This window comes from Adiantum capillus-veneris, chromosome 15, assembly GCF_014529385.1.
Source record: "Adiantum capillus-veneris isolate H3 chromosome 15, ASM1452938v2, whole genome shotgun sequence".
Taxonomy (NCBI): Eukaryota; Viridiplantae; Streptophyta; class Polypodiopsida; order Polypodiales; family Pteridaceae; genus Adiantum; species Adiantum capillus-veneris.
Genome location: NC_140945.1, coordinates 45411438 through 45438783, shown reverse-complemented (window position 1 = coordinate 45438783; position 27346 = coordinate 45411438). Strand labels below are relative to the sequence as shown.

Sequence of the window (27346 nt, the reverse complement as noted above, 5' to 3'; positions counted from 1 at the left end):
AACTTAAATAAACCTAAATCTAATTTAACGAAAGTCTACATCTAACCTAATTAACCTAATCTTTAACGTCTTTTGGGATAGTTTCCTACGACGTTAAAACTCTCTTCTTCTTGTGTGTGCGTGTGCGGGTGTGTGTGTCAATAAAAAGAGAAAAATGGTATAACCTTTCTATCACCCAAGTGTGGTCGATTGGTTATGCCATTTTCCTCTTGAATAACAAGTCTTGGTTTCAACTCCTCATCGGCTAGATTTTTAGGTCTCTTTAATTTGTTTCCTACGACGTTAAATTAAACTCTCTTCTTCACGGGTGTGTTTGCACGCCAATAAAAAAAGGAGAAAAATGGTATAACTTTTCTATCACCGAAGTGTGATAGATTGGTTATGCCATTTCTCTTATGAATAACATGTCTTGAGTTCAACTCCTGTCGACTAGATCTTTAAGGTCTCTTGGGATACTTTCCTACGATGTTAAGACTCTCTTCTTCTTCTTTTCTCTCTCTCTCTCTCTCTCTCTCTCTCTCTCTCTCTCTCTTTGTTTTATATATATATATATATCTCTCTCTCTCTTTTCCTCTCTCAATGTGTGTGCATTTTTTTATCATTCATGTATGTGTGCGTTTTTTTGGTTTATGCATGCTCTCTCTCTCTCTCTCTCTCTCTCTCTCTCTTTTCCTCTCTCAATGTGTGTGTGCTTTCTTTGATTATACATGTGTGTGTGCACATTTTTGGTTTATGCATGCTCTCCCTCTTTTCCTCTCTCAATGTGTGTGTGCTTTCTTTGTGTATGCATGTGTGTGCGTTTTTTGTTTATGCTTGTGCTCTCTCTCTCTCTCTCTCTCTCTCTCTCTCAAAAACACAATGTGTGTGTGTGTGTGTGTGTGTGAAAGAGAGGGAGAGAGAAAGAAGGGAAGGGACCATGGGAGTGAGGAGAGGGAAGGAGCATACCTGGATCTCCTTCCTCTCCTCGTGTGTGTGTGTGTGTGTGTGTGTGTGTGTGTGTGTGTGTGTGTGTGTGTGTGTGAGAGAGAGAGAGAGAAGGAGAGAGAGAAAGAGGGGAAGGGAACATGAGAGTGAGGAGAGGGAAGGAACATACCTGGCTCTCCTTCCTCTCTTCATGTGCATGTGTGTGTGTGTGTGGAGAAGAAAGAGAGAGAGAGAGAGGGAGAGCGTTACCTTGCTTGCTTGAGCGCGCGTCGAAAACTCATATCTGAGATCTGAGTTTTCAGACGCTCTCGGTTATTTTTTTAGCCCTGTCGGCGTCGCTATATGCGTCGCTATGAACGTCGCTATGTTACAAGTAACATAGCGACGTCTATAGCAACGCATATAGCGACACCGTGCATTTTCATGTTTAAGCGTCGCAGTATGAGCGTCGCTAATGTTAAGCATAGGTTGTAGTGGAAGAGGACGACAAGGCAAGCACAGTGGGGAGCCTCCCTTACACAGAGGAGCCGTCGAGACGGAGTTGCATGAAAATAGCCATGGGCGGGCTCTACGGCTGCACATCGGGCAGGTGGAGGTTTCACGTCACTGGGCCGGAGCCCCTACCTCAACGCCTTGAGCGCCATGGCGTCTATAGTTTCCTGTGCGCTACGTTAAGCGGCCATAACCGACTGGTTCGTTTTTTTTTTCCACTTGAGGGCGCCCAACCCCCTTAGGGGTAGTGGCCATACACAAAACTTAATCATAAGGGGCGGTACCCACAGTGGGTACCCCCCCCCCCCCTCCACATGTGGGTACGACAGGGCCGGAAAGTGCGGCATCGATGAAGCCAGCACACAATTCGACACAAATTTTTTGCGTATTACGCAAAAACTCAGAGATTTCAAGAACACCAATTTGACGGAGTTCCAATACAATTTTTTGGTGAAATCAATTACCACTTTCAAGCCTAATTGATTCGGCTATCACGAACTTGTGGAATTCCATACACGGCGGACAATTCAAATCACTCTCCACCGGACTACTCTCGATTTTGACGGAATTAGCAAGGCTCATTATACTTTGCGTGTGCTCTCAATATCAGGTATTTTTTCTTAGTACTCCTTGCACCGCACTGTGTAGCCATGGATTCAGATATCAATATGACATTCGATTTTGAGAAAAGTACGCCTGATCCTGCCAATGATGGCCCGCGGCCAGATCCTCTCAAGGAGAGTACCCACGACGCTACGGCAGGTGAAGATACTTACGAATTGCTCGATATTCAAGAATTGCGTGCACTTCAGACACGCATGACAGTCATGGATGAAAATTTTAAAGCTTTAAATGAAAATGTTACTAAACTATCCACATTAGTAATTCAATTAATGCATCAATAGACTAAGAGTCCTGCTGACATGCACATGCATGAGCACGTTGCCACACAAGGGCATGGCATTTCTACTTTAGGGCAAGGCCCAAATGCTAATACATTGCATACTCTCACTACAAAAGAGGTGGATGAACTGTTGAAAAACACCAAACCACCGATTTTTACGGGAGAAGACCGAGATCACAATAAGGATGCAGTGAATATCTTTCTCAGCAAGTGGGATGGAATTCACGCCTTACGGCGTACTCCGGACGCACTCAGAGCTCTGCAAACGAGCTTAACTCTGGAAGGCAAGGCCTACAGGTGGATGTCTCTCAAGGAGAAGAACATCATACCACAGAGTTGGGCAGCTTTTGAAGCAATGTTTAGCAAGGAATTTTTGCCTACAAACGAGGCCGATTGGAATTGGACGGCTTGGGACACATGTTCCATGTGCCAATACCCATCACTACTTGAATATATCTCTCACTATCGGGATGTTATCCTCATGTTGGAAGGCTTAGATACCCTTCAACAAGTACAGGGGTTCATACAAGGTCTAACACCTGAGCTTAAGAAGTATGTCAAGACCCAAGACCCTAAAACACTTGAGGAAGCCATAGTGAAAGCACATATTCATGATGATCCAAATGAAAAGAAAACACATAATAGTCACGTGCCTGCTGATATACATGGTAATACACGATTGTCCCAAGGGGAAATCTACTGCTCAGAGCAAGGAGAAAGCAGTGCACACGGTGCAACTGCTACCTCTGGAGTCTTCCTCCCGATTCTCTACAGTGGAAGTAACACACACTGAGGTGGTACATGAATGTTGTCTCACAGCTTCCATGTGGCAACCAACCTTTGGACCACACACGTTAGTACGTATGCACGGATATCTGCAAGGGCACAAGGTGCGCATCTTGGTAGATGACGGTGCTACTCACAATTTCATCAACTACGGATTGGTGAAAAAACTCAAATTGCCTCAAACTCCGAGTACCCACCGGTACAAGGTAGCAATGATGAATGGACATGATAGTGAAATGTGGGATACTCAATGTCGAGCTGTTCCATTGGAAGTACAAGGGTACTCCACATGTTTGGATTTTCAGGTCATGAACATGGAAATGGCTGATGTGATTCTTGGTAGGGAGTGGTTGCATAGCTTAGGGCCATCACCGAAGCGTAGCTATGAGCACAACAGCTTGATGTTTGAATCCCATGGCGCACATGTGTTGTTGTTAGGAGAAAAAGATATACCTTCATCACCACTGATTTGTACCGCTGAGCTTATGCAGCTCGTTCTGATAATGAAATAAATCAGGTTTTCTTATGTTACTCACTGTCTTATTTTCTTTCCAATATTAAGTCTGTTCAACATTCCTCAACGCCGTATGCTTCTCTCCTCTCTCTTCCACCAATGGCTAATTCTAAACAAGCAAACGTTGCTAGTCAATTACAAAAATTATTAAAGGAATTTCAAGATGTATTTTCTAATGATTTGCCATCAGGATTACCGCCGACACGATCAGTACAACATAGCATTAACGTGGCTGCAGGCTATAAACCTGTTAGTAAACCACCTTACCGTATGAGTTATTCAGAAGCTGCTGAGGTGGAATGTCAGCTTGCTGACTACCTTAGCAGAGGGTTTATACAACCTAGTTCTTCACCATGGGCTTCGCCTATCCTCTTAATGAAGAAAAAGGATGGCAATATGCGCATGTGCGTAGACTACCGTGGCTTAAATGCGGTTACAGTTAAGAACAAATACCCATTGCCCATAGTAGATGAGTTATTTGACAAGCTCACTCATGCTCGTATTTTACGAAAATAGACTTGCGGTCAAGATATCACCAGGTCCGTATTCGACTTACCGATATACCTAAAACTACATTCCGAACACGATTTGGACACTACGAGTTTTTGGTGATGCCCTTTGGGTTAACCAATGCGCCCGCAACATTCATGACACTTATGGATAGTGTTTTGAAGCCATATTTGGGCAAATTTGTCATTGTTTTCCTCGATGACATCCTAGTCTATAGTGCTTCTGAAGAAGAACACTTACAACATCTCAGGCAGGTGTTTGAGTTGTTACGCACAAAAAAATTATATGCCAAGGAATCTAAATGTGATTTTCTAAAAGATGAAATTCATTGTTTAAAGCATGTTATTTCAGCTAACGGGCTATCCATGGATCAATCCAAAGTGGATACCATCCGAAAATGGCCTCCTCCTAAAAATCTGGAAGAATTACAGATATTTTTAGGATTTGCAGGTTTTTACTGAAGGTTCGTTAAAAACTATGCTTAAATTGCTGTTCCCATGACGGATCAACTAAAAGCAAAGGTAAAGCTTTTCCGTGGGGATCCGCTCAATAGCACAGTTTTGATACACTCAAGGATGCATTAGCTACAGCTCCTATCCTAGCTATTGTAGATCCTTTGAAACCATTCGTTTTGGAAACAGATGCGAGTGACCGTGCTATTGGAGCTGTCATGTTACAAGATGTGGACGACCGATTGCATTTGAAAGCAAGAATCTTGATGCAGCTCAGCAGAACTACTCTGCTTACGAACGTGAACTCTATGCAATAGTGTCTGCGTTAAAAACATGGCGGCATTATTTGTATGGTACTCTGTTTGAAATTGTGTTTGACCATGAAAGCATCAAATGGTTTACACAACAAACGGATTTAAAGGGTCGAAAAGCCAGGTGGGCGGAGGTCCTTCAAGAATATGACGCCAAGCTAAGGTATCGCAAAGGCCGATACAATGTAGTGGCAGACACTCTAAGTCGATTGCCAGAGATCAATTCGCTCTTGTTCACGGAACTTCGTAGTGAATTTTTAGATTCTCTCAAAGGCAAATATGAGCATGATGAAGCATATTCCAAAGTGTGGAGCCATGTTCAAATGAGGGATCCTTCTCACTCCAATGACGGTAGTGTGCAGTTAACCTCCACACCTAGTTCTCCTTTACCAAGTGATGAACTACAACGATGGAAGCATTTTACCATCAACAATGGGTACCTACTCCATAAGGGGAGAGTTTGTGTACCGACGGACACAGACATTCGGCGCCAAATTCTTTATGAATGTCATGATAGTCCAAGTGAAGGACACCCGGGGATTAGAAAAACTTATGCTCTCGTATGACAATAGTTTTACTAGCCAGGTCTACATAGCTTTGTTCAAGCTTATGTCTTGCATTGCCAAAAATGTCAAGTTAAAAAAGCAGAGCGCCTGAAAGCAGGAGGACTCTTATATCCTTTGGACATTCCCAATGGAAAATGGGAAAGCATCTCTATGGATTTTATTGTGGGTTTACCAACCACTGTACGAGGTCATGACTCGGTATGGGTGGTCGTAGACAGTTTGACTAAACTATGTAAGTTTATTCTGACCAAATCAACGGTTAAAACACCAGAACTAGCCAAGTTATTTGTGGACAATCTATACAAATTGTATGGTTTGCCAAGTAACATTGTTAATGACCGTGATCCCAAGTTTAACAGCCACTTTTGGAGAGTTGTATTTAAACGATTGGGTACACAATTAAACCTCAGTACAGCTGATCATCCAGAAACGGATGGTCAGACGGAACGGGTTAACCAGGTGCTAGAGGATATGCTAAGAGCATATGTCCACAAAAACCAGTCAGACTGGGAAGAATACTTACCTATTCTCGAGTTTGCCTACAACAATGCTAAGCATGTCACAACATGTTTTAGTCCTTTCATGCTCATGTACGGGTTTCAACCTAGGTCACCAGTTACGGTGGGTTGGCAACCGAAAAACTCCAACAGGTTAAGGATTTTCTCCAAGACCACATGGATATGCTGAAACTTGCTCGTCAGAATGTCCGACAAGCACAGGATCGGTATAAGAAGTACGCTGATGAGAAACGTCGGCAAGTTACCTTCGGACAAGGGGAAGAAGTATTTTTACGTGTGCCAAAACATTCAGAAAGTCTGAAAACTGGACCAACACCTAAATTATCTCCCCGATATTGTGGGCCTTTCAAAATACTCAAGCGAGTAGGTGATCGTGCCTACAAACTATTACTACCTTCACATTCTCGCATTCATCCGGTGTTTCATGTAAGCCGTTTACGTAAGCGGTTACATGGGGACGACAATGTCATTGACCAACAGGTTTTGGTTGATTTCATTGAACCTCCTACCTTACCGCATGAACGTGAACGTGTTCTCGATTACCATGAGTTGCGTACACGTCATCTTATACGTCAACAAGCCTTAATCAAGTGGAAAGACCGACCTGAGGAAGGTGCCACTTGGGAAAACATTAGTGTTCTTAAGAAGAAGTTCCCCACTTTTGTTTTCGAGGACAAAAACTCTTCTTAAGGGGGGAGTAATGTCAAGACACCAGCAAGGCCGGACTAGACAAGGGCAGGGCCGGGCTAGGCAGTGTGGAACGGAGTCCAACTGGGGCAAAGGGCCAGGGGCTATGCTATATAGTGGGTGGTTGAGTGGTGGACTCTTATGTTCTAGTTCCCCTTGTCTTACAACGCTGCTCCTCCCATACTCTCCTCCCAGCTTCATGCCTCTTTATAGGCAACCCTCGAGCCTATTTTTATACTGAGTTGACCCTTGGCCTTACACCTTGGCATGGAGTGATGGCCTTTTTTGGCATGTGGTGTGTCTTGATGGACTGTGCTCATGGCCTTTACTCGGATTTGTGTGCTTGTGTGCTGCTCAATCTGGCCGCATATAGATTCATTGTGGTGTGCTACTTGGGGGCATCTCTTACCAGGTTTGTCTTGTTCTCTTAGTACATGGTTGGGAGAAATTTTGTGTCTAATGCTTTTCATTTTGTACAGACACTAGGTAACTTCATGTGAGGGGGTTGCCAGTGGTGGCATCCGTGCTTGATTTGTAGTCTTTCATATCTATGTGTTTCTCTATTGTAACAGGTTATGCTTCCTTGTAAAAAGCAATAATACTGTCAGTATTCTGTGGTGCTCATGGTGCGTTGTTGCACATGAGTGCAGATGTAGTTGTTTTTTATTATAATATATATATCCCACTCTATGTGGAAATTGATATTTCAAAAAAAAAAAAAGTCGAACTCACAATGCTAGGCTTTTCATGGGAAGCACCGTAGATAGCCTAAGGTACTCTTGACAATGTTTTCTTTACTCAATTTTTAATAAGGTGCGAGAAAGCACTCTTTTTGTTTTTGCCATGCTCACAACAAACCCAAAAGTGCCACTGCGTCAAGCCAGCTTTGAACCTTGGTGCGCAAGAATATGGATAAAATGCATATGATAACCATACAAGTGCTACAAGCTGGTTGTTACCAACATGACACCTTTACAATTGAAAAATTAGCAATCAAGCATTGCCCCCCTCGTCAAACCAGGTTGCCTGCGTTTCCAGCCTGTGTTTCCAACCTCCCTCATCAAACTTGTTAAATACTAGCTCGACTATAAAAAAATTCATTACGTTCGAATATTCCTCCTGTAAGCTGAGAGAGAGAGAGAGAGAGAGAGAGAGAGAGAGAGAGAGAGAATCTTCCTAGATTCTAGGCCTTCCTAGATTCTCAAAATCGTAGGCACATACTTGTGTTTTCAGCCTTCATTTCCAACCTCCGTGTCCTGCCACCTTTCCTCATTCCTATTCAATCCAAATATCGAGATTCTCTTCTCAGTTTGTTTTTCAAAATGTCACATACAATTCTGAGTGAGAAAGCCCTTTGAGATCGAGCAAGAAAGGAGCTGTGAAGCGGGGAACATGTCTCTTCACCTTCGAAAGAACCAAGGGCTCTCCATGCCACGTGGCCGGTCAAATAAAAATAACAAAGAGGACGGAATCCGACGTGTAGGGCTTTTTGTCCGACGTGGCATCCGACTTGTACTCCAGCGTAGGGTCTTTTCCTCTTCATACAGGACAGGCCATTTCCATTTTGCGACGATACGAATCCTCGGGTAAGTCACCATTGCTCTGCGAACCAGGGAGAGAGAGAGAATTTACCGCAATTGAGTTCTATGCATGCGATCTGTACCACCCATTTTCCCTGTTATCGTTCCCGAGGCCTGAGGTATTCTGCTCTATACCTCATGTTGTCTTGGCATGGCGATCTGTACATAAAATCTGTGTATGCAAGCGTAGCCAGCTTTGCATGTGACTGATATAGTCATGCAAGTTGTATCTTGCATTCTGTTAGATAGAGCAAGCATGCGGCACCTCACAGTGATTTAGTCAGGCCGCTAACCCAACCTATTCTGTTTGCAAATCCCCTCCCCATACTTGTTTGGAACTGGTCATTGTGTTACAAAGTGTAAAATTGTGCATGTTTTTTACTTCGTGGTGCATGCGTGCATCATTTGTGCATGATATTTAGCTTTTTCTCTGCAAGTTTTTACACTCTGCTCCAGTTTCAGTTCATGATTCGGATGCACGCACCCACTTGTTTTATTTGTGGATCATGTACTCAAATTATATTAGAATTTACGGTTTCAATGCTTATGGAAAGTATGAAATTGAACTACTGAATGGACCCTTTTTTATTTTGGTTCTGTCCTTCGATAATATGTATTTCTTTGAAACTGAACAATTGAATGGACCATTTTTGTAGTTTGGTATTGTCCTTTCATTTATTGCTTGAGACAAAATGCCCTAACTAGACTTATTCGTCTCTGACAGTGGTGGTTGCCCTTGACATAGACAGGCTTGCAATGGAGGCAGTAGATTTGTCCCGTATCGGCCTTGCAGGCCTGGCTGTCATGGGTCAGAACTTGGCCCTCAACATTGCCGAGAAGGGCTTTCCCATTTCTGTGTATAATCGCTCTTCTAACAAAGTTGATGACACTGTGGAGAGGGCTAAGGATGAAGGGAACCTGCCACTCAAGGGCTTCCATGACCCCAAAGATTTTGTGCTTTCAATTCAAAAACCAAGGGCGGTGGTCATTCTTGTGAAAGCTGGGGCTCCTGTGGATCAAACCATTGCAACTCTATCAAATTATATGGAACCAGGTGATTGTATTGTTGATGGAGGTAATGAATGGTATGAGAATACTGAACGCAGGGCCAAGCAAGTCGCAGAGAAGGGTCTTCTTTACCTCGGTATGGGTGTTTCTGGAGGTGAAGAGGGAGCCCGCTACGGGCCTTCCTTAATGCCTGGAGGGACTCGTGAAGCATACAACTATATTGAAGATGTGGTAAAAAAGGTTGCCGCTCAAGTAGATGATGGCCCATGTGTGACATATGTAGGCGAGGGTGGAGCTGGAAATTTTGTGAAGATGGTGCACAATGGCATTGAATATGGTGACATGCAGCTAATTTCAGAGGCTTACGATGTGCTAAAATGTGTGGGAGGTTTGTCGAACGAGGAGATAGCAGAGACATTTGTTGAGTGGAATAGGGGGGAGCTTGAAAGCTTTCTTGTAGAGATTACTGCTGACATTTTCACCGTGAAGGATGATCTTGCTGAGGGAGAGCTTGTTGATAAGATCCTTGATAAGACCGGTATGAAAGGTACCGGCAAGTGGACTGTGCAACAAGCTGCGGAGCTTTCCATAGCCGCTCCGACTATTGCTGCATCCCTCGACTCTCGTTTCCTGAGCGGGTTGAAGGAGGAGAGAGAAATTGCCGCCAAGATTTTTAAAGAGCATGGGCTTACAGATGTATTGGGCTCTCAAACTGTGGACAAGAAGCGCCTTATTGATGATGTTAGAAAGGCGCTCTATGCTTCCAAGATTTGTAGCTATGCTCAAGGCATGAACCTCTTACGAGCAAAGAGTGCCGAGAAGTCTTGGGACCTTAACCTGGGTGAACTTGCCCGTATATGGAAAGGTGGGTGCATCATACGTGCAGTATTCTTGGACCGTATCAAGAAGGCTTATGATCGCAACCCAAAGCTGGCCAGTCTTCTTGTGGATCCCGAATTTGCCCAGGAGATGGTTGACAGGCAATCTGCATGGAGAAGAGTGGTGGGCCTGGCCATGAGCATGGGTATAAGCACCCCAGGGATGAGTGCTAGTCTGGCGTATTTCGACACCTACCGTCGTGGGCGACTGCCTGCCAATTTAGTGCAGGCCCAGAGAGATTACTTTGGGGCACACACCTACGAGCGCGTTGATCGGCCCGGTTCTTATCATTCAGAGTGGGCCAAATTGGCACGCAAGTCCAAGACAACTGTCAAGGCATACACTTGAAGATGTTTTAGCATTGAGGATAGGTAAGCGAGAGTTGAAAGAAATGCCTTCGTGATTTGTGCACATTGGTCAAAAGTTTTATACTCTTCTCATTCAATAAGGTCAGCATTCTGATTGATTGGGCTCCGGTGGCTGCAAGTTCTTTGTTGAATCTTAATCCTTATTGCTTGGAGGTCTACCCATCAAATGATGCCAATAAGTCATTGTTGTATCTGTCTGTGCCTTCCCGCATTTCAGGGATTTTTTTCGTGGTGTTTGTATAATGTAGCCAGTGAAGAAGAGTCCTGTCGCTTAACCAGCACCATTGAGTTGTCTGTGTCTTAAGCTTTTCATCAGCATGTAGATGCCATTTGAGTTTCGCCATAAGTGTTATGTTTTGTAAGCTTAAAAGTGGTTCAAAGGTCTCGATTGAGGAATCTCTTTTCTGTCAAAAGATTGATTCTAGTTGTCATGTTGATGTCACTTGATTATCAGAAAAGAGTTTTTTCCCCCTCGGGATCTGATAAAATTGCAAGATTGCTGAGTGTATTATGGAGCACTAATTCAAGTGAAGGGGTTGGACTGCTTACATTGTCGTTGCAAACACTATTTGGGCATTGCTAGAGAATGCAACTTTATGTAGCCCTATTATCTCCAGACTGAAGTTGTCTATATGCCAGTTAGGCAAAGAGCATACAGTGCTTGTGCATGAAAGGGCTGTGATGGAGATGCGTTATATAGCTGCATGCATAAGGTATGTTCTAAATGTGGAAGGATTTTGTTGTCATCTGAACATGTGATCTTTCATGATTCGGATCAGGCGGATGAGAGAGAGAGGTTACTGCATGTGCTTCATTGCAACCTCAGATTCCCAAGCTGTGTGAGCATGTGCGTCTCTACGGAAGTACATTGTCAGGAAAAGGATACGATGAACTCTTAAGCAGTAACATTGGCAATTTGTGATCTTCGAAGTGCTAAGATTTTGAGGAAGGCTCATGATTGTTGACGCTAACATTCCTTTCGTGTCAATTTTCAAGAAACAGCAGTTATGCATGCTTGCAATGACAAGGGCATGCCTAACCACACCTGCTTATCAGTGAATGTAATGAACCCTTTGCCCTATTCACTGCCTCAAGTAGCCCTGCAATAGCAGGACTACCTCTGTGGAAAGCTGGTGTAAATGCAGTGCCTGCAGATTGTTATATGCGACTGGTTAGTATGACATTATTACCTGAAGTCCTCTGCTACGTGGATGAATAGATATTGCTGACATCTCACCAGATATGCAGGTCCAATCATCATTTGGACTGGCGACGTTGCTTTGTCCATGTCATCTGACTATGGTAGCAAAGGGAATGGTTGCCGGAGACATTAAATGCTTAGGCCAAGACGTCTCTTTTGTTAAAAGACATTATAAGTTGTTACTGGAATTAGCTGTTGCCCGCAAAACCAGATGTATATGTTTCCCTTGCAGCTGGAAGTCGCAAATTGAGATCAACCACATCCACCAAACAGAACACAAGTCCCTCTCCAAATTTTATGATTGGCTACACATGTACACATAATGCAACCATTGTAAATTATGCCAAAAAACCCTAAACTGCATAGAGATATGGGGGGCTTTACCTACCCAGATGCGTTTTGCACTTATGTAGAGGTAGCTGGACTTATTTGCCACATAAAATACAGAGAGACCTAACTGATGCAAGTAACCCAAGCATGTGCCACCATCAACATAAACAATTGCATTCCTCATGAGCGTGCATAGAATCTCAAAGCTATGCTGTAGAAGCTCGAATTCAGCTCTAAACTAAACTTTCATTGTACATTCTGTCACGATTGGATGGCTTGCCCAATTTATGAACATGAAGTATGGTCGATTGCGAGTGGTCTGGAGTGCTGACCCTATCTGTGTAAACTACTTGAAAGATGGATATGGTAGGTTGGTTGAATGGGGCCCTTTCCAGAGAGTTCTTGGTGGGCAAAACAAGATCTTTTTTGCCTCTCCCTTGTTATTGGCACTCTCAGAGGCAGTTACTAATGCGTCATTTCGATGTTTTACTACAAAAATGTGGCCTTGAATTTTGGGTCACAAGAAGAATTTATTTATTACGAGAACCCTCCGATCTCTTCGCGTTGTGTGCTTCCACGTTTGTGTGTTTGCTCTCTGCGAGAGAGAGAGAGAGAGAGAGAGAGAGAGAGAGAGAGAGAGAGAGAAGGGGCTTTTTTGTTACAATGAGGGGTGTAGATGAGGAGACCGCGGGTACTCACAACCCCCCTCTCTCTCTCTCTCTCTCTCTCTCTCTCTCTCTCTCTCTCTCTCTCTCGCGGATGCCTTGTTCCAATAATTATACATGGGAACCTAAGTGAAAGGAAGACATATTGATCACGTGTGCCCACACACATTACATTAATTGTAGGTCTCATTGTTTTATTTTGACACGATCAGAGCGTAGAGGGCGGGGATCAGGAGGAGTGGCAGTGTTGTTGAGGGAGGAGTTGCAGCCATTGATACATATAGCCCGTAGAGATGAGCAAGCTAGGTACATGTGGGTGAGGCTGAGAGCAGAGACAGACAGATATCTTTATATTGCTATTTGCTACTTTCCCCCGAGCATGTCAGTGTATGCACCACCCAGAGGACAGTCCCCTTTCTCTATTTTGGATGATGACATATGGGAGTTCTCTAGAGATGGTGACATCATCATTCTAGGGGATTTCAATGCTAGGACTGCCCATCATCAGACAGTATTTTATGATACTTCAGAGGAGATGTTGAGAGAGCTGGATGCTACAGAGATAGGCCTATCCAGACTATCACAAGATGGAGAACACACTGAGTATGGACGACACTTGATAGACATGGGGACTGCACATGGATTGGCCATCTTGAATGGCCTACAGAGATTTCCCGCCTCGGGGGGTTTTACATGCTTTCCACACAGACATGGAGCCAGCACAGTGGACTATGTCATGGCACAGCCGAGCCTCATCTCTAGTATCCAGGATCTCACGATTGGACCCAGACCTGTTGGTGTAGCAGTGGATCATGCTCTTGTGTCAATGACCATCTCCTTTCAGTTTAGTGTAGCACACAGGCTACGGACAGCAGCCCCTACTCGCTACACCTTCATGCGGGAGACAGACTCTGTATACATAGATGGGATCTATAGACGCCTATGCATAGAGGAGCCAGGGCGACCTCTGGAGGAGCTTACTACTATATTGACACAGACACTACATGATGCAGCAGCAGAGGCATAACCACATACCCAGCCTGAGCCGTTCGGGGAGCATGCCCTAGAACAGTTGGTATGATGAGGAATGCCGGGACACTAGAGCTAGACTTCAGAGGGAGGTGCTTTTGGGGGACATCACTCACAGACAGTCACAGATTGACTTCAGACGCCTAGTGCGGCAGAAGAAGAGGGCATTTTTGGCTCGGCTAGAGCAGGATCTATATCAGCTGTTCTTGAGTCAGGACTCACGTGAGGCATGGCGGCTCTTTTAGGAGCACTCTCCCCCCCCCCCCCCCCCCGCCATCACTTCTACAGAGGGCCAGTACGCATCATCTCTGTACACAGTTCTTGAGCAGCCTCCCCTTCCAGACCCCCCCCGATCCATGCCCACACACATGTGCTTTTTTCACCGCGGAGATGGTGAGGAAGGCCATTGACAGGATGAGGACTCTGAGAGCTTACGATCATGATGGTTTAGTGGCTGAGCATTTCACACATGCCAGAGATCTACTAGTAGAGCTTCTAGTAGTGATGTTTAACCGTGCAATGTGTGAGGGCTTGCCTGATACTTGGAGCCTATCTACTATTGTACCTATCTTCAAGTCAGGAGACCCTATGGAGCCTGGGAATTACTGCACTATCATGATTGGACACACATTGGCACGGTTGTGCGCATCCATTCTTGAGCAGCAGCTGAGTAGATGGGCAGAGAGGGAGGGGATACGCGCAGCTGGGTAGGCAGGGTTCAGGAGGGGTTTTTCTACTCTTGACCATATCTTGACACTCAGAGCCATCATTGAGGAGGGTAGATCGCGTGTAAAACGGATCTATTGTAGCTTTGTGGATTCCCGCAAAGCTTTTGACACAGTGCCTAGAGCTAGATTGATGCGCAGATTACAGTAGATGGGAGTACCCACAGAGCTCATTTGGGGGGTCATGGCATTATATACAGGTCAGTAGTGGGGCAGGTACGCACCTCAGAGGGTCTATCCACCCCGATTCACTCCACTATTGGGGTGAAGCAGGGCTGCCCGCTCTCTCCTACTCTATTTGGTATGTATGTGGATGAGGTTTCTGACTACATTGAGAGAGATGGTGATAGAGGTGCACAGATGGCAGGGACATGGATTCCATTATTGTTATATGCTGATGATATTGTGTTGATCTCCGACTCTCCGGAGGGGATGCAACGTCACTTGGATGCTTTGAATAGGTTTGCTCAGGAAAGTGGTTTGTCCGTCAACCTTGGTAAAACCAAGGTCATGGTATTTAATACCACCCCACAGTGGATCAGGAGGTCAGCACCAGCATTCACATACGGCCAGGCGACTGTGGAGTATACAGATGCGTACACTTACCTCGGAGTGGTTTTTAGTGGGCCAGCATTTTCATTGAGGAGGGCAGCAGAGACTAGACTGACCAGAGCCCATGCAGCATTGGGTAGATTGGAAAGGATGTGTTCACAGGTTCAGTTTCAGGAGCCTAGAACGAAGCTCTGGCTCTTTGACACTATGGTGGCTTCTGCATTACTTTATGGAGCTGAGATCTGGGGACCTTCATTAGATCATCACGGGAGGACAGGCCGCAGTGATGGATGGGGGGACATGGAGAAGCCTCTGGTCTCTATGATCTCGCGGCTCATTAGAGCCAAGGCCTCAGTACCACGTGCTATTGTTCGAGCAGAGCTAGCTGCCCCCCACTAGTGGTTGAGGCGCTCACCAGATCGGTCTCCTTCATACAGCGCACGTGGGAACTTCCTAGAGACAGATATGCCCACCTTGCACTTGAGTCCTCTCGACAGTTAGCCATGCAGGGAGATACAACATGCTGGTATGGGGAGATGACATCATGGTTTCAAGCGCATGGGTTCAGCATAGACAGATTGCCTCCCTTCCAGTACTCACTGGATGCACCCTCTCTGACTCTTACACAGTCCGAGATCACCAGGCTCATCCGCCAAGACTTGACTCAGCTAGACACCAGGAGGACATGGATACAGCCAGCACAGGAGCTGGGCACGAAGATGGCTTTCTACAGAGAGCATCTCCTCCAGCTTACGGTTGATGGATTTGTGACGAGGCCAAGATACATGGACACCCACTTGTCTCATGGGATACGATGTGCTATTGGCCAGATACGTACATCTTCACACCAGCTACGGATCGAGACTGGGAGATACAGCGGAGTACCAGCAAAGGCCAGGACATGCCCCCTGTGTGACATCGAGCCTGAGACAGAGTTGCACTACACATGCCACTGCCCCGTCTACTACGAGATACGAGGCCGCTTCCATTGCTTGTTCAGAGAGGGCTTTGGACCATTCTCCAGAGTCATGCAGTACGAGGATCAGAGATGCTTGGGTTTGTTTTTGCTCGAGCTACGCAGACACAGAGAGAGCCTGATGAGAGGAGAGGCTAGCCAGTCCCAGAGACAGATCACAGATTTCTTTAGAGCTGCCACTAGACACCCGGAGGAGTTACTACCACAGCAGAGCTCGTCGTCTCACACCAGAGGCACACTGATCGACCGAGCGACTGAGCTTGGAAGATCCAAACGCCCACGACTGCGGAGGACTACACAGCATCGACGGAGGCTGCATCAGAGGATTCGGATCACTTTGCTCAACATGCACGACGCCCGGTCGGACTATTGACCATGGAGGAGATTGATGAGATCCGCCAGCGACCGATGCTGGATCTCTTGTGATCTAGCTATCCCAGCTAGCTGCTGTTCACACCTAGTAGTTTAGGATTCCATAGTATTTTATTGTGACATTTGTGATTTCATTTTTGTCATTGTTGTCATCTTGTTACTCTGACTGTGACTTTGTATCAGATCCACCACATTGTAACTTTCTGGTCTCATAGGTCACTTTGGCCTTTTGAAGACGTTAATATAACATTTCATTTCATTTCATTTCTCTCTCTCTCTCTCTCTCTCTCTCTCTCTCTCACACACACACACACACACACACACACACACACACACACACAGGACGAGGGGAAAGTTACGCTCATTGCATGCTCACAGAAATAGGACAACTCCAAATCCACAGCAAGATGAAATTTTGTAGGTCAAGCCTACTGTAAAAGATCTCATAGAGGTCAATGCTATCTTTATTTCAATTTGAGATCAGCTCAAGCTTTGCTTTTTCCAAGTTTGATTTTTAGATAATCGTTTCATGTAAAACTTTCCAATGCTTGTTTATTTTTTATAGAGTTACGTAGCAAAAGTTGGCTGTGTGCCAATTTGCTCTCATAGACACTGATGTATTATGCTTTTTTGTAGCAGACCGAGCATTTCCACTCGGGATGATACGAGTGGCCTCTGTGAGCGCTAAGGGTCGCTTGGCTGCTTTTGAATCCATGACCCACGTCACGGAGGACAAAGACTCAACCAATCAAAGCTAGCTCAAGCCATGCCAAGGGCATGTTGGAACAGAGTATTTTGGACCGTAGCGTCTACTATACCTTATGCTGTTACGAACCTAGTTGTAGGGTTCGATTTGGCACATGTTGTCACATGGGATACAACATGGTCTAGGAACTCAAGGAGTTCAGTTTAGCCAGTGTGGAGCATGATAATGAGGGTCCCTCTCACTCTTGTCGCGAAGTGTTTGCAGTTACCTCCACACACAAGTACCAGCTCGTACTTGATGGATGTCGCTTTTCTTGATATCCTTGTTTGAGACATATTCCACATGTGGAGAATATGAGTCTCTTGGACTGACACTGGCGCCAACTTTTACCAATGTGTCACGACGAAGTCCCTAGGTGCTGGTCGCATCCATTGGTTCGACCATTTTAAGCACACAGTATCAGGAGCAATTTCAGTTGGCCAGAAATTGGCGGGTACTAAGTACAAACTTATTACGATTACAATTGCTGTGAAACCACCTTAACGGAGGGTCGTTTCTACATATAGCTAAGTATGCTATATACATGAGAATGTCTCATGGTTGGTACCTAGGTGTGACTGAGTTGTCACATTCTGTTATGGTCCAACTTTTGTTGCAAAATATGCTATATTCATGAGAATGTCTCATGGTTGGTACCTAGGTGTGATCGGGTTGTCACATTCTATTATGGTCCAAATTTTGTTGCAAGATTTTTACGTACGTACCGTGGAAAGTCTTGTCATGGAATTGCGGTTCGGATATGTTTGTGTTAAATGCATGCACACTAGGTATTATGGGCCCTAGTGTTTAACACAAATTTATTCGGAGCGGCATGCAAATTCATGGACATTATTGTTTCTGCAAATTTTTGCACTGAAACTCCAATCTGCTTTCAACATAGTTGGTTGTCTCCATTCCATATCGCGTATATGGCTGGATAATCAATGATTGAGTCATAGTTTGTCGTCAGTCGTGGGCGACTGTCTGTAAGTGGTTGAGGGAAAGCACCTCACTCTTACTGTTGCTATTTAGTACTAAAGGATATGCAAAGTGCATACGTTAGTAAAGCACGCTAAAGGATATGCTAAGTGCATACGTTAGCAAGAAGTGAAACAACTAGATCGGTTACCTTTCTGGTTTGGAGTTGCTTCATATGATGAAAGGCATGTTACGGCTAGTTCTAGTCTCTGCCTGTTATTCTCAAGTTATCAATCTTAATCATCAGTTTGGATGAGGTTGACTATTGGCAAGAAACCACCGCAAGTCAAGGACTTGGTTGTTGTTGATGAGTATGTCAGCATAGTACTTTCATGGAAAGATGAGCCGAGGTTATATTGCACATTCCAGTACCTTCAGAAAGTCTGAAACCTGGGTATACATTTAAACACCTCGACGTTGTGATAACTCGTTTAGCATTCTCAAGTGAGTTCTAAATGGAGCCTTCACGCTCTTTTGATTATGAGTCGGTTAACCAAGACGGTTGCACAGGGACAACAATGTAGAAAATCAAGATGTTACTCTTGATTTCATTGAACCTCCCAATGAACCGGGTTCCGATTCAACTAACCGTTGGATCCATGAAAGATGCCACGGTGGAAAACATTAGTGTTCTTATGAAGATACCACCACTTGTGTTTTCGAGGACGAAAATGCTTCTCCAAAGAGGGGAGTAATGTCATGCCAAGGGTAGGACTAGACGGACACGGCCCGGGCAATGTGCCGGACACACATGCAGTAAAGAGGTCTATATATGGAAGAGGGCCAGGGGCCTATATATAGGATGGTTGGGAAGTTATTCGCATGTCTGTCTACCCGCTGGTCCAACATCCCACTAGGTAAAACCCCCTTATATACAGTCCCTCATGTGGTAGCCCAACCCCCTATCTACGGAGATTGAAGTGCTTAGATAAGCCCATACATACGAATTCCATTGAAGTCCCTATCTACGGAGATTGAAGTGCTACTGAGGAAGATTTTGCACATTTTGGAATGGTTGGAGGTTCAAAATCTATCTCCCACAAGAGCAACAACAATCAAAGCATCCGGTGAATACTCAAATACACAAGAGTGCAAAAGCACAAGGGCAATTCAACATGGGACTCGTTCATTGAAGTAGGCGTTTCAAAAGTTGTGTAACTTACACATGGTAGAGATGCACACTCATGGCTTGAATGCATGCTATGTAAGATGTACTATTTTCCCAAATGTTTTATCTCGCAAAAACCACTCTTCTAACCGCCTATCTGGGAAAATAGTACATCTTACATAGCAAAGCTGTGGTCAAGCAAAATAGTACATCTTACATAGCAAAGATGTGGTCAAGCAAAATAGCTTATGCTATAATAGGCCACTACTAACTGCCTCCTGCCTACAATTCAAAAATCCAAGAGGAGAATCACCTCGGACTCAACCACTAACTGCCTCCGTGTTCGTATATAGTCGAGACTTTGTAAAGAAATAGAGGACCGATCCAAGAAAAGGTAAAGTGGCTATGTTCTTAGCTTTTGTAGATTTTCCTAGGTGGGGACGAATAATAAGATGCATAACATATGCTGAAGACCATGAATAAATCAAGTTAAAGCCTCTATGGGCATTATAAAACAAGGTGTCTGCCTCTACATATGGCGTTGCCTTTCGATGGAGGCGAGAGAGAGAGAGAGAGGCATCTTACTATTTCTTAGCACCCACATAGCACTGTTCGAGAAAAGCATGCCCTTTTTACATGGATTCAGAAAACCTGAATACCAAGGCAACTCCTATCAAAAGGCAATGCTAACAAAAGGAGAGGGAGTCACATGAAGGCTTCCAATAAAGAGTCACATTAACTAGATAGAAAAATGATTCTTTCGACAGATTGAAACACTACATACACTATTTAGCATTCTAGAGTACCCATCTATTCTGGTATTCATGAATAATGTTCAGCAACATAGAAAGATATACGCTGAACCCTCGAAGCCTGTATCAGAAAAGGTAGGCCTATCAACATCCACACTACAAACGCCATGATCAAGATCATTAAGTAATAATAAGAATTGGCTTGGAACAAAAGGTTGCACATATAGAAGCACCAACATTATCACCACCATTTCACCACAAAGATTCTTGAATCACAACCTTTGGTTCAAGAATCCATTGAAACCCTCCCTCAACCCACAAGCACTGGCCCTAGCATCAAAACACGCGTACAAAATTCTCCAACCATATTTCTGTTCCCCACAACATGCAAAGAATCATTGCACAAAGTAAACGGGCATCCAAATGAAACAAGGTGACGAGCCATGTTTACATTCTAAAACAATTCAATGGAAGGACCCATACTAGGCTCTTAAATGAAAGGGCTCCTTTTACAACCTGATTACCACAAAAAATTTCAATCATTCAATGCTTTACATGCAAAGGTCAAATGTAAGCTGCACACCTTCGTTCACTAAGGCCTGTTTCACAAAGCCAATAAGATGGTTCAATTGGATGTTATGCATGACACACAAGCTTTAACTAAGGCAGTTCCATATTGTATTGCTACAGAAATAATTGAGAAAAGAAGAAAACACAAAGATCAATCCGACGAGTCTTGAAGACCTGAGAGATGTGTGCATCTACTTGTAACTAATTTTTGCTCCATTAACAGGTGTACTAATCCAAAAATGACAAATTTAACTTCTGTTTTAATGAATTAACAGAGAAACCCGACAACAAGCTAATAGAAGATAATTTGAATTGGTAACCGTGCACAAGAATGTGTTCCACCCAATTCCATGTGCCACTACCACAAATAAGCCTCATAAAATATCCTCATAGACGATGCATTACAAAATCACATGGGAAGCTCCCCACTATCAGCAATGGTCACATTCCGCTTAGGGGTTCCACTTTGTATTACAAAATCACATAGGAAGCTCCCCACTATCAGCAATGGTCACTTTCCGCTTAGGGGTTCCACTTTGTGAACCCTCTGCTTCTACCTTGTACACAATATCCATGCCGCTTATCACCTTCCCGAAGACTACATGCTTACCATCCAACCTGCACAAGGGAAATAAAGAGCATAAAAGATGTAATCTTTATGCACAAATGGATAGTCATCACCACATGAAATGACTATTTATAAAGGATTCCTACTCTTAAGACAAGATGAAGGGTCACGTTGGCTTTCTAGAACAAAAAGTTGAAAAGATAGTCATAAGAAGGGATCCATTCACAAACTAAACACCAAAGAAGCTTTTAATACTTCACAAGGAAAGGAGAGTCCTGTAAATAAGGCTGCATTTAGATAGCTTAGCAACAGAAGATTCAAAAGGCTGTGACTCCACCATGGCGATATCCCATTGTGCCAAAAAGCTAAGCATTGTTTCCAAACCCACAGCAGATCAGGCAAACAACCCCACCCACCCACCCCACCCCCCCCCCCCCCCCCGCTTTCCCTCTTTTCAGAAATCAGCTAGTACCGCTCGCTTTACAGCGGAAAAAGCGGAGACTGTAGATTGAACTCAGACTAATCCCCAGGCGGTCTTGACGCCTTACGACTCAGCTAATGCTCACTGGATGCAACACTGGTCGAAAAGAAAATATGAACCATTGCCTCCACCTCCTATGAACGAGGGGAAAAGAGGCACTTGAAAATCAAAGTGTTGACGGAGCCCTGCCTTATAAGATATACAAATGTATGCCTATCTCTGTTTTTCACTAAGGCTTGTTTTAGAAAGCCAAAAATTGAAACAGAGGCAAGAATATACAACCCAAAAATAAATAAAAATTCACCAAATGAGCTGAGTAAACAGAATGAGCACGCACCAACTTGTTTTTACAGTGGTAATAAAGAATTGAGACCCGTTTGTGTTAGAACCAGCATTAGCCATAGATAGAACCCCTGCCATTATAAGTTAAGATGATGAGAGGGCTCGAGAGGTTATAGCAGAAACTAGCATGAGCATGCGGACAAAAAACCAATTCATATTTACCTGGGCCAGTATGCTTGATCTTGAAGTTTTCATCAGCAAATTTAGCACCGTAAATGGATTCTCCACCTCTTCCATCACCCAAGGTGAAGTCTCCACCTTGAATCATGAAGCTCGGGATAATACGGTGGAACTTAGAGCCCTTATAATGAAGAGCCTTACCACTTGTTCCTGTGCCTTTCTCTCCTGTGCATAATGCACGGAAATTCTCTGCAACATTTGCAAATAATCCTTATCAATATCCAATTTTAAAAAGTCACGGAAGAAGAGAATCTTTGTCTAGCATAAATAAAAAACATACCTACAGTCTTTGGCACGGTTTTTCCAAACAAGCCAATGACCACCCTTCCTACAAAGCAAATATCAACATCAATACTGTGAAGAATATACATAGCATCTCAAAAAGTGCTCCATTCACTCGATTTCAGCAAAAAACAATATGACAAGCCCCATTTTCAAAAATAATAATGCCTGGCAGCTTCAGTTGGCAGCAAACATCAAGGAGTCACGCATCAAATAAACCAAGAAAAAACAGGCTCAAAACGTTTTGAGCATGAACAAAACCTCTTCTTGCTTTCATTGTGCCAGTGTGCGTTGCCATATTTGCAAAAGTAATTAGTTTCTTTCCATAGCTATTCTTTTCTACGAACAAAAGAAGTTACTTATGCCAGCGTGCTTTGACGCATATTTAAAGTTAGTTTTTTTTCCATAGCAAAACAAAGGTGCACACACATCGTGTTTCATCTAACCTGAAGAAAGAAGCAGAGACAAGCTTTTCATGTTGCATTGGTTTTGCTACACCCAATTTAAGCTTTGGATTGATTATTTCTGCTGAGACCTTATTTACATTCAAAGTATGAAGCTAGCATGTACTTCAATATTCTTCCTTAGCAAATAGGTCCCTATAGACAATGAAAAGGCACAAAAAATGTAAATACCTGCCGGCTTGCCATCAATTTCAAGGTCAAAGAAAACCTTGTGTGTAATCTCCTCCAGTTGTTCATTTTTTTTTGCCTGAAATATCCAAAAGTGACAATTAGCTGCTTGTAAAATTTAAAAGATCTTATTTATAGGATGTGCAACGCTTGTAAAGCATGATGAAGCAATGCAAATGAAAAATTAAGTGGTTTGTACCCAAAACGAACATCTTCCATAAATACAGGAAGAGCCTCTCCTAAATCAACACACACATACAAACACACCCACACATTTGGGCTCGAAGTTAACCTGCACCCACACAGGCATTGATCTTCCCAAATACGCATGATAAAGCAATGCAAACAAAATTAAGCGGTTCGTAAGATCTCCCATACAGACAGGAAAGACAGAGTCTCTCTCTCTCTCTCTCTCTCTCTCTCTCTCTCTCTCTCTCTCTCTCTCTCTCTCTCTCTCTCTCTCAAAATACACACACACACACACACACACACACACACGCCGCCCATTTGGGCTCGACGTTAACCCGCGCCCGCACAGGCATTGATCTTCCCAAATACGGAAACACTGGATCCACGACTGAGGGTAGCATACCTGAGCTGAAGGGTAGCAGGTGAGGACTAGAAAGGAGGCTAAGCACATAGCGATGAAGATCTTGAACTTCGCCATGGTTGTTTCTCTGCGTTAGCTTGAAACAAAATGGTTGGAATCTTTATGTAGGACACTATGCTTATATCGGTAAACAAAAGGTTTGGATATTATTAAAAGGTAAAATTACCAAAATGCCCTTGAAATTTGTCAAAATTCCCAAAATACCGCTCAAACTCCCAAACTACCCCTCTTAGTTGCCTAAAACTTCTCAGTATGCCCTTCAAGTTTATCAAAATTCCCAATATACCCGTCATTAATCTTGCAAACATCTTTCGAGACATTATGTTTTGCAACTCTTTATAGGAATATTGGTTCTCCATCATTAGATAATACGATCGTATAGTGGGCTTCATGATAAAATAGTTGATTATTTGTAGACACAAATGACACTATTTGTTAGAATATTTGTGAAAAAAGGATAATGTATGTGAATATTGGAGCAATCCATCAAAACCTAGTACAAGGGTATTTTCGGTCCTTTTGCCTTGTTAAAATGGTGTTGCCCTTAACCATCTACTAACATAATATGGCGGAAGGGGGAGCCCTTTACACGTGTCGCAATCTGTGACCTGAAGGCTAAAGTCCAAAACTAAAAAAAGCCCCTTTGCACGCGATAAAGAGGGGAGAGAGGGGGAGAGAGAGAGGCCGCCAAAGGTGACCGGCCGTACTAGTAAGGCTTAAAATTAACCAACTTCTATCTACTAATAACCGATGAGTTGAATGGAGGTCTAATGGCAGTGGTTGCTTGGTATGAGAAAGAGAGAGGAGTGAAAGCTTGATGCAAACAAAAGGGGACGTTTCAAGAGGGATTGGCTTGGGCTTTCTTTGGGGCCTCTTTTTCACGAGTAAGATCCCCTTGGAGTTGAAGCTTCTAATGAGACAATCTAAGTCTATATCAACCACTCTCGGGTGATTGATAGATGTATAGTTAATCTCATAGAGAGTTTACACAGAGTGCAAAATTCTTTAAAAGCTACTAATGACATGAATGTGAATGCCGCTCCAAATCAGCCTTTGCTAAACACTAAGGCTCATAACACCTAGTGTGCATGCATTTAGCAAAAATCAGATTCGTATCTGCATATTCATAACCGTACTTGCCAATTCTTATGGCTAATGTTATACTCATAGCTCACGGAGAAAGAAGTAAATACTCTCCACGTGAAAACCATGCTAACATATTTGGACCATAATAGAATGTGAAAATCCAGCACATCTAGGCACCAAATGAACTAGTTCATTAACTGAACATAACTTTGCTACGTGTAGAAACAACCGTTCGTTAAAGTTTTCGTAATGGAATTGGCCTATTAACTTGAGAGTAGCGGGAATTAATGAGAATAACTTTAAGAAATTACTTTGTGAGCATAGCGGGTGAACATAATTGAAGATAGCAACATAGACATAGCAATTAGTTAACTTGGCATGAACAATACTTTTGCAAGAGAGAGAATTTAGAGAACCATTAGAAGAAAGTTGGACTCACTTTTGGGCCCTTTAAGAAGTTTTACGTCGGCTTAGAGAGAGAAAATGAAACTATTAAATTGTGCATTTTATGTGATACTTTTTTGTGTCAACAAAAAGCCAAAATGACATTCTTTGGTAGGTAGCAGTGTTGGAATTAGGGTTGCAGAGAAACACACACAGCTTGGAGAAGACGAAGGAAGCTCAAGGCACTCAATAGAGAGTGTGTTACTTAGTGTGCAATGGAAAGATAGATAGCCCTAGAGTGATGGGCGTATATACAATGCACGGGGGAAAAAACCTCCTAAAGAGGGAAAAAATGCCCCGGCGGTCCTAGTGTGTTCACACACATCACTACCACATGTATATGGTAACAAATCCCCCCTGGAGTGATGCGGTGAACAAGAGCTGGCACATGAGTAAAGGGAAGTGCCATGCCCTGAGGACAGGATCAGTCCACAAAGGGGAGTAAGCCCAAAGCTTTGCGGAAAGCTTCAAGCTTCTCACGAGACAATGCCTTTGTGAAAAGATCTGCAAGGTTGTCCTGTGTTGGCACATAAGCCAAGCTGATCTCTCCTGCTGAGAGCCTCTCCCTGACATAGTGGTAATGCACCTCAATGTGCTTTGTGCGAGCATGAAAAACTGGGTTCCTCGCAACTGCCAATGCGCTCTGACTGTCAGTGTAGATAGTGTTGGCAGTGTCCTGTCCAACACCCAAGTCAGCCATAAGGCGTCTGAGCCATACACACTCAACCGTAGCTGTGAAGACTGCCCTGTACTCAGCCTCACAACTCGAAGTGGCCACAGTAGGTTGCTTCTTGCTCAACCATGATATACATGAACTGCCAAGCATGAAACAAAAACCACTTGTGGACACTCGTGTGTCAAAACAACCAGCCCAATCTGAGTCCGAAAAAGCATGTAAGTTTGGCGGCAATGATCCCCCCTTGGGATAAAACAAGCCAAGATGTAAAGTGCCACTAAGGTAGCGGAAAATCCTCTTGACAGCCTGCCAATGCTTAGACCCTGGGCTATGCATAAATCTGCTGACCTGCGAGACTGCAAACTGAATATCTGGCCTCGTGTTGCATACATAAATGAGGCAGCCAACAGCAGTTTGGTAAAGAGTGACATCAGCAGGATCGCCAGCATCATGTAGACTCAACTTCAAACCTGTTTCCATGGGAGTGGCAATAGGTTTGCAATCCTCAAGTCCAAACTTACATAGCAATGTCTCTATGTAACTTTTCTGACACAAGGCAATACCACCATCACACTGCTTAAACTGTATACCCAAGTAATGATGCAACAACCCCAAATCTTTCATCTTGAAAGTAGCATTCAAATCAGCCTTAAATTCAGCAATATGTCTCTCATTTGGTCCAGTGATTAGCAAATCATCAACATAAAGAACCACAATGAGAAATACATCATCCTCACGCTTTACATACAATGTGCTTTCTGTTGGACTGTTACGAAAGCCTCGTTTAACCAAATGAGTGTCAGCTTTCTCATACCAAGCACGAGGAGATTGCTTCAACCCATACAAAGCCTTCTTACATTTGCACACTTTGTCCTCTTGTCCTTTTATGACAAAACCGCGAGGCTGCGTTACATAAACTTCCTCAAATATGTCACCATTCAAGAAAGCAGTAACAATGTCTGATTGATGTACATCCCAACCAAAATGAGCTGCCAATGCACATAGAAAACGTACAGTAGTCATACGACAAGTGGGAGCAAAAGTCTCTTCATAATCTATGCCTTTTTGTTGTGCATAACCCTTTGCAACAAGTCGAGCCTTATGGCGATCGATCTCACCATCCGGCTTGCGTTTCAACTTGTAAACCCACTTCGTACCAATGGCCTTTTTGCCAGGAGGCAAATCACATAAAGTCCATGTGTCATTCTCTATAAGTGCATCATATTCTGATTTCATGGCAGCAATCCAATTTTCTGAATTCTGTGCTTCATCAAAAGACAGAGGCTCCTCAACATCATGTAAACTAGAGACAGCCAAAGCATAACAATCTGATGCATAAGATGCATGGCGAGAGCCTGAACGAGTACGACTAGATAAAGGTGCATCCAATTTACTGTCACGCAAAGTGTGCACCAGCCATTTTGGCATACCTCTAGCCTGCTCATTTTCAGCCCTTTCCTCATCAAGTACATCATGTACATCTGCATCAGTAATAGGCTGTTCTAAAACATTTTCAGAAACCCCCATAGGCTGTACATTTGCC

General features: G+C 43.7%; 2 protein-coding genes across 6 annotated transcripts; one reads left to right on the top strand and one right to left on the bottom strand.

Moving 5' to 3' along the window:
* Positions 1-8122: 8122 nt before the first annotated feature.
* Positions 8123-10842, top strand: LOC147440612 (6-phosphogluconate dehydrogenase, decarboxylating 3, chloroplastic-like). 5 transcript variants are annotated; one of them, XM_086530319.1, is made up of 2 exons: positions 8123-8250; positions 8969-10842. In XM_086530319.1, the coding sequence occupies exon 2, from the start codon at positions 9001-9003 to the stop codon at positions 10477-10479; it is 1479 nt and encodes a 492-aa protein (XP_086386445.1). In that variant the 5' UTR covers positions 8123-8250; positions 8969-9000; the 3' UTR covers positions 10480-10842. The 5 variants fall into 5 exon arrangements, with proteins under 5 accessions (XP_086386445.1, XP_086386442.1, XP_086386444.1 ...); XM_086530316.1 differs by having other exon boundaries at positions 8124-8250; positions 8994-10842; XM_086530318.1 differs by having other exon boundaries at positions 8232-8363.
* A 9953-nt stretch (positions 10843-20795) lies between these two features.
* Positions 20796-23720, bottom strand: LOC147440611 (peptidyl-prolyl cis-trans isomerase CYP19-4-like). The gene is made up of 6 exons (XM_086530315.1): positions 23580-23720; positions 22991-23066; positions 22354-22401; positions 22056-22262; positions 21889-21964; positions 20796-21120 (listed from the first exon to the last, which is right to left on the bottom strand). The coding sequence occupies exons 1-6, from the start codon at positions 23652-23654 to the stop codon at positions 20982-20984; spliced, it is 621 nt and encodes a 206-aa protein (XP_086386441.1). The 5' UTR covers positions 23655-23720; the 3' UTR covers positions 20796-20981.
* Positions 23721-27346: the final 3626 nt, after the last annotated feature.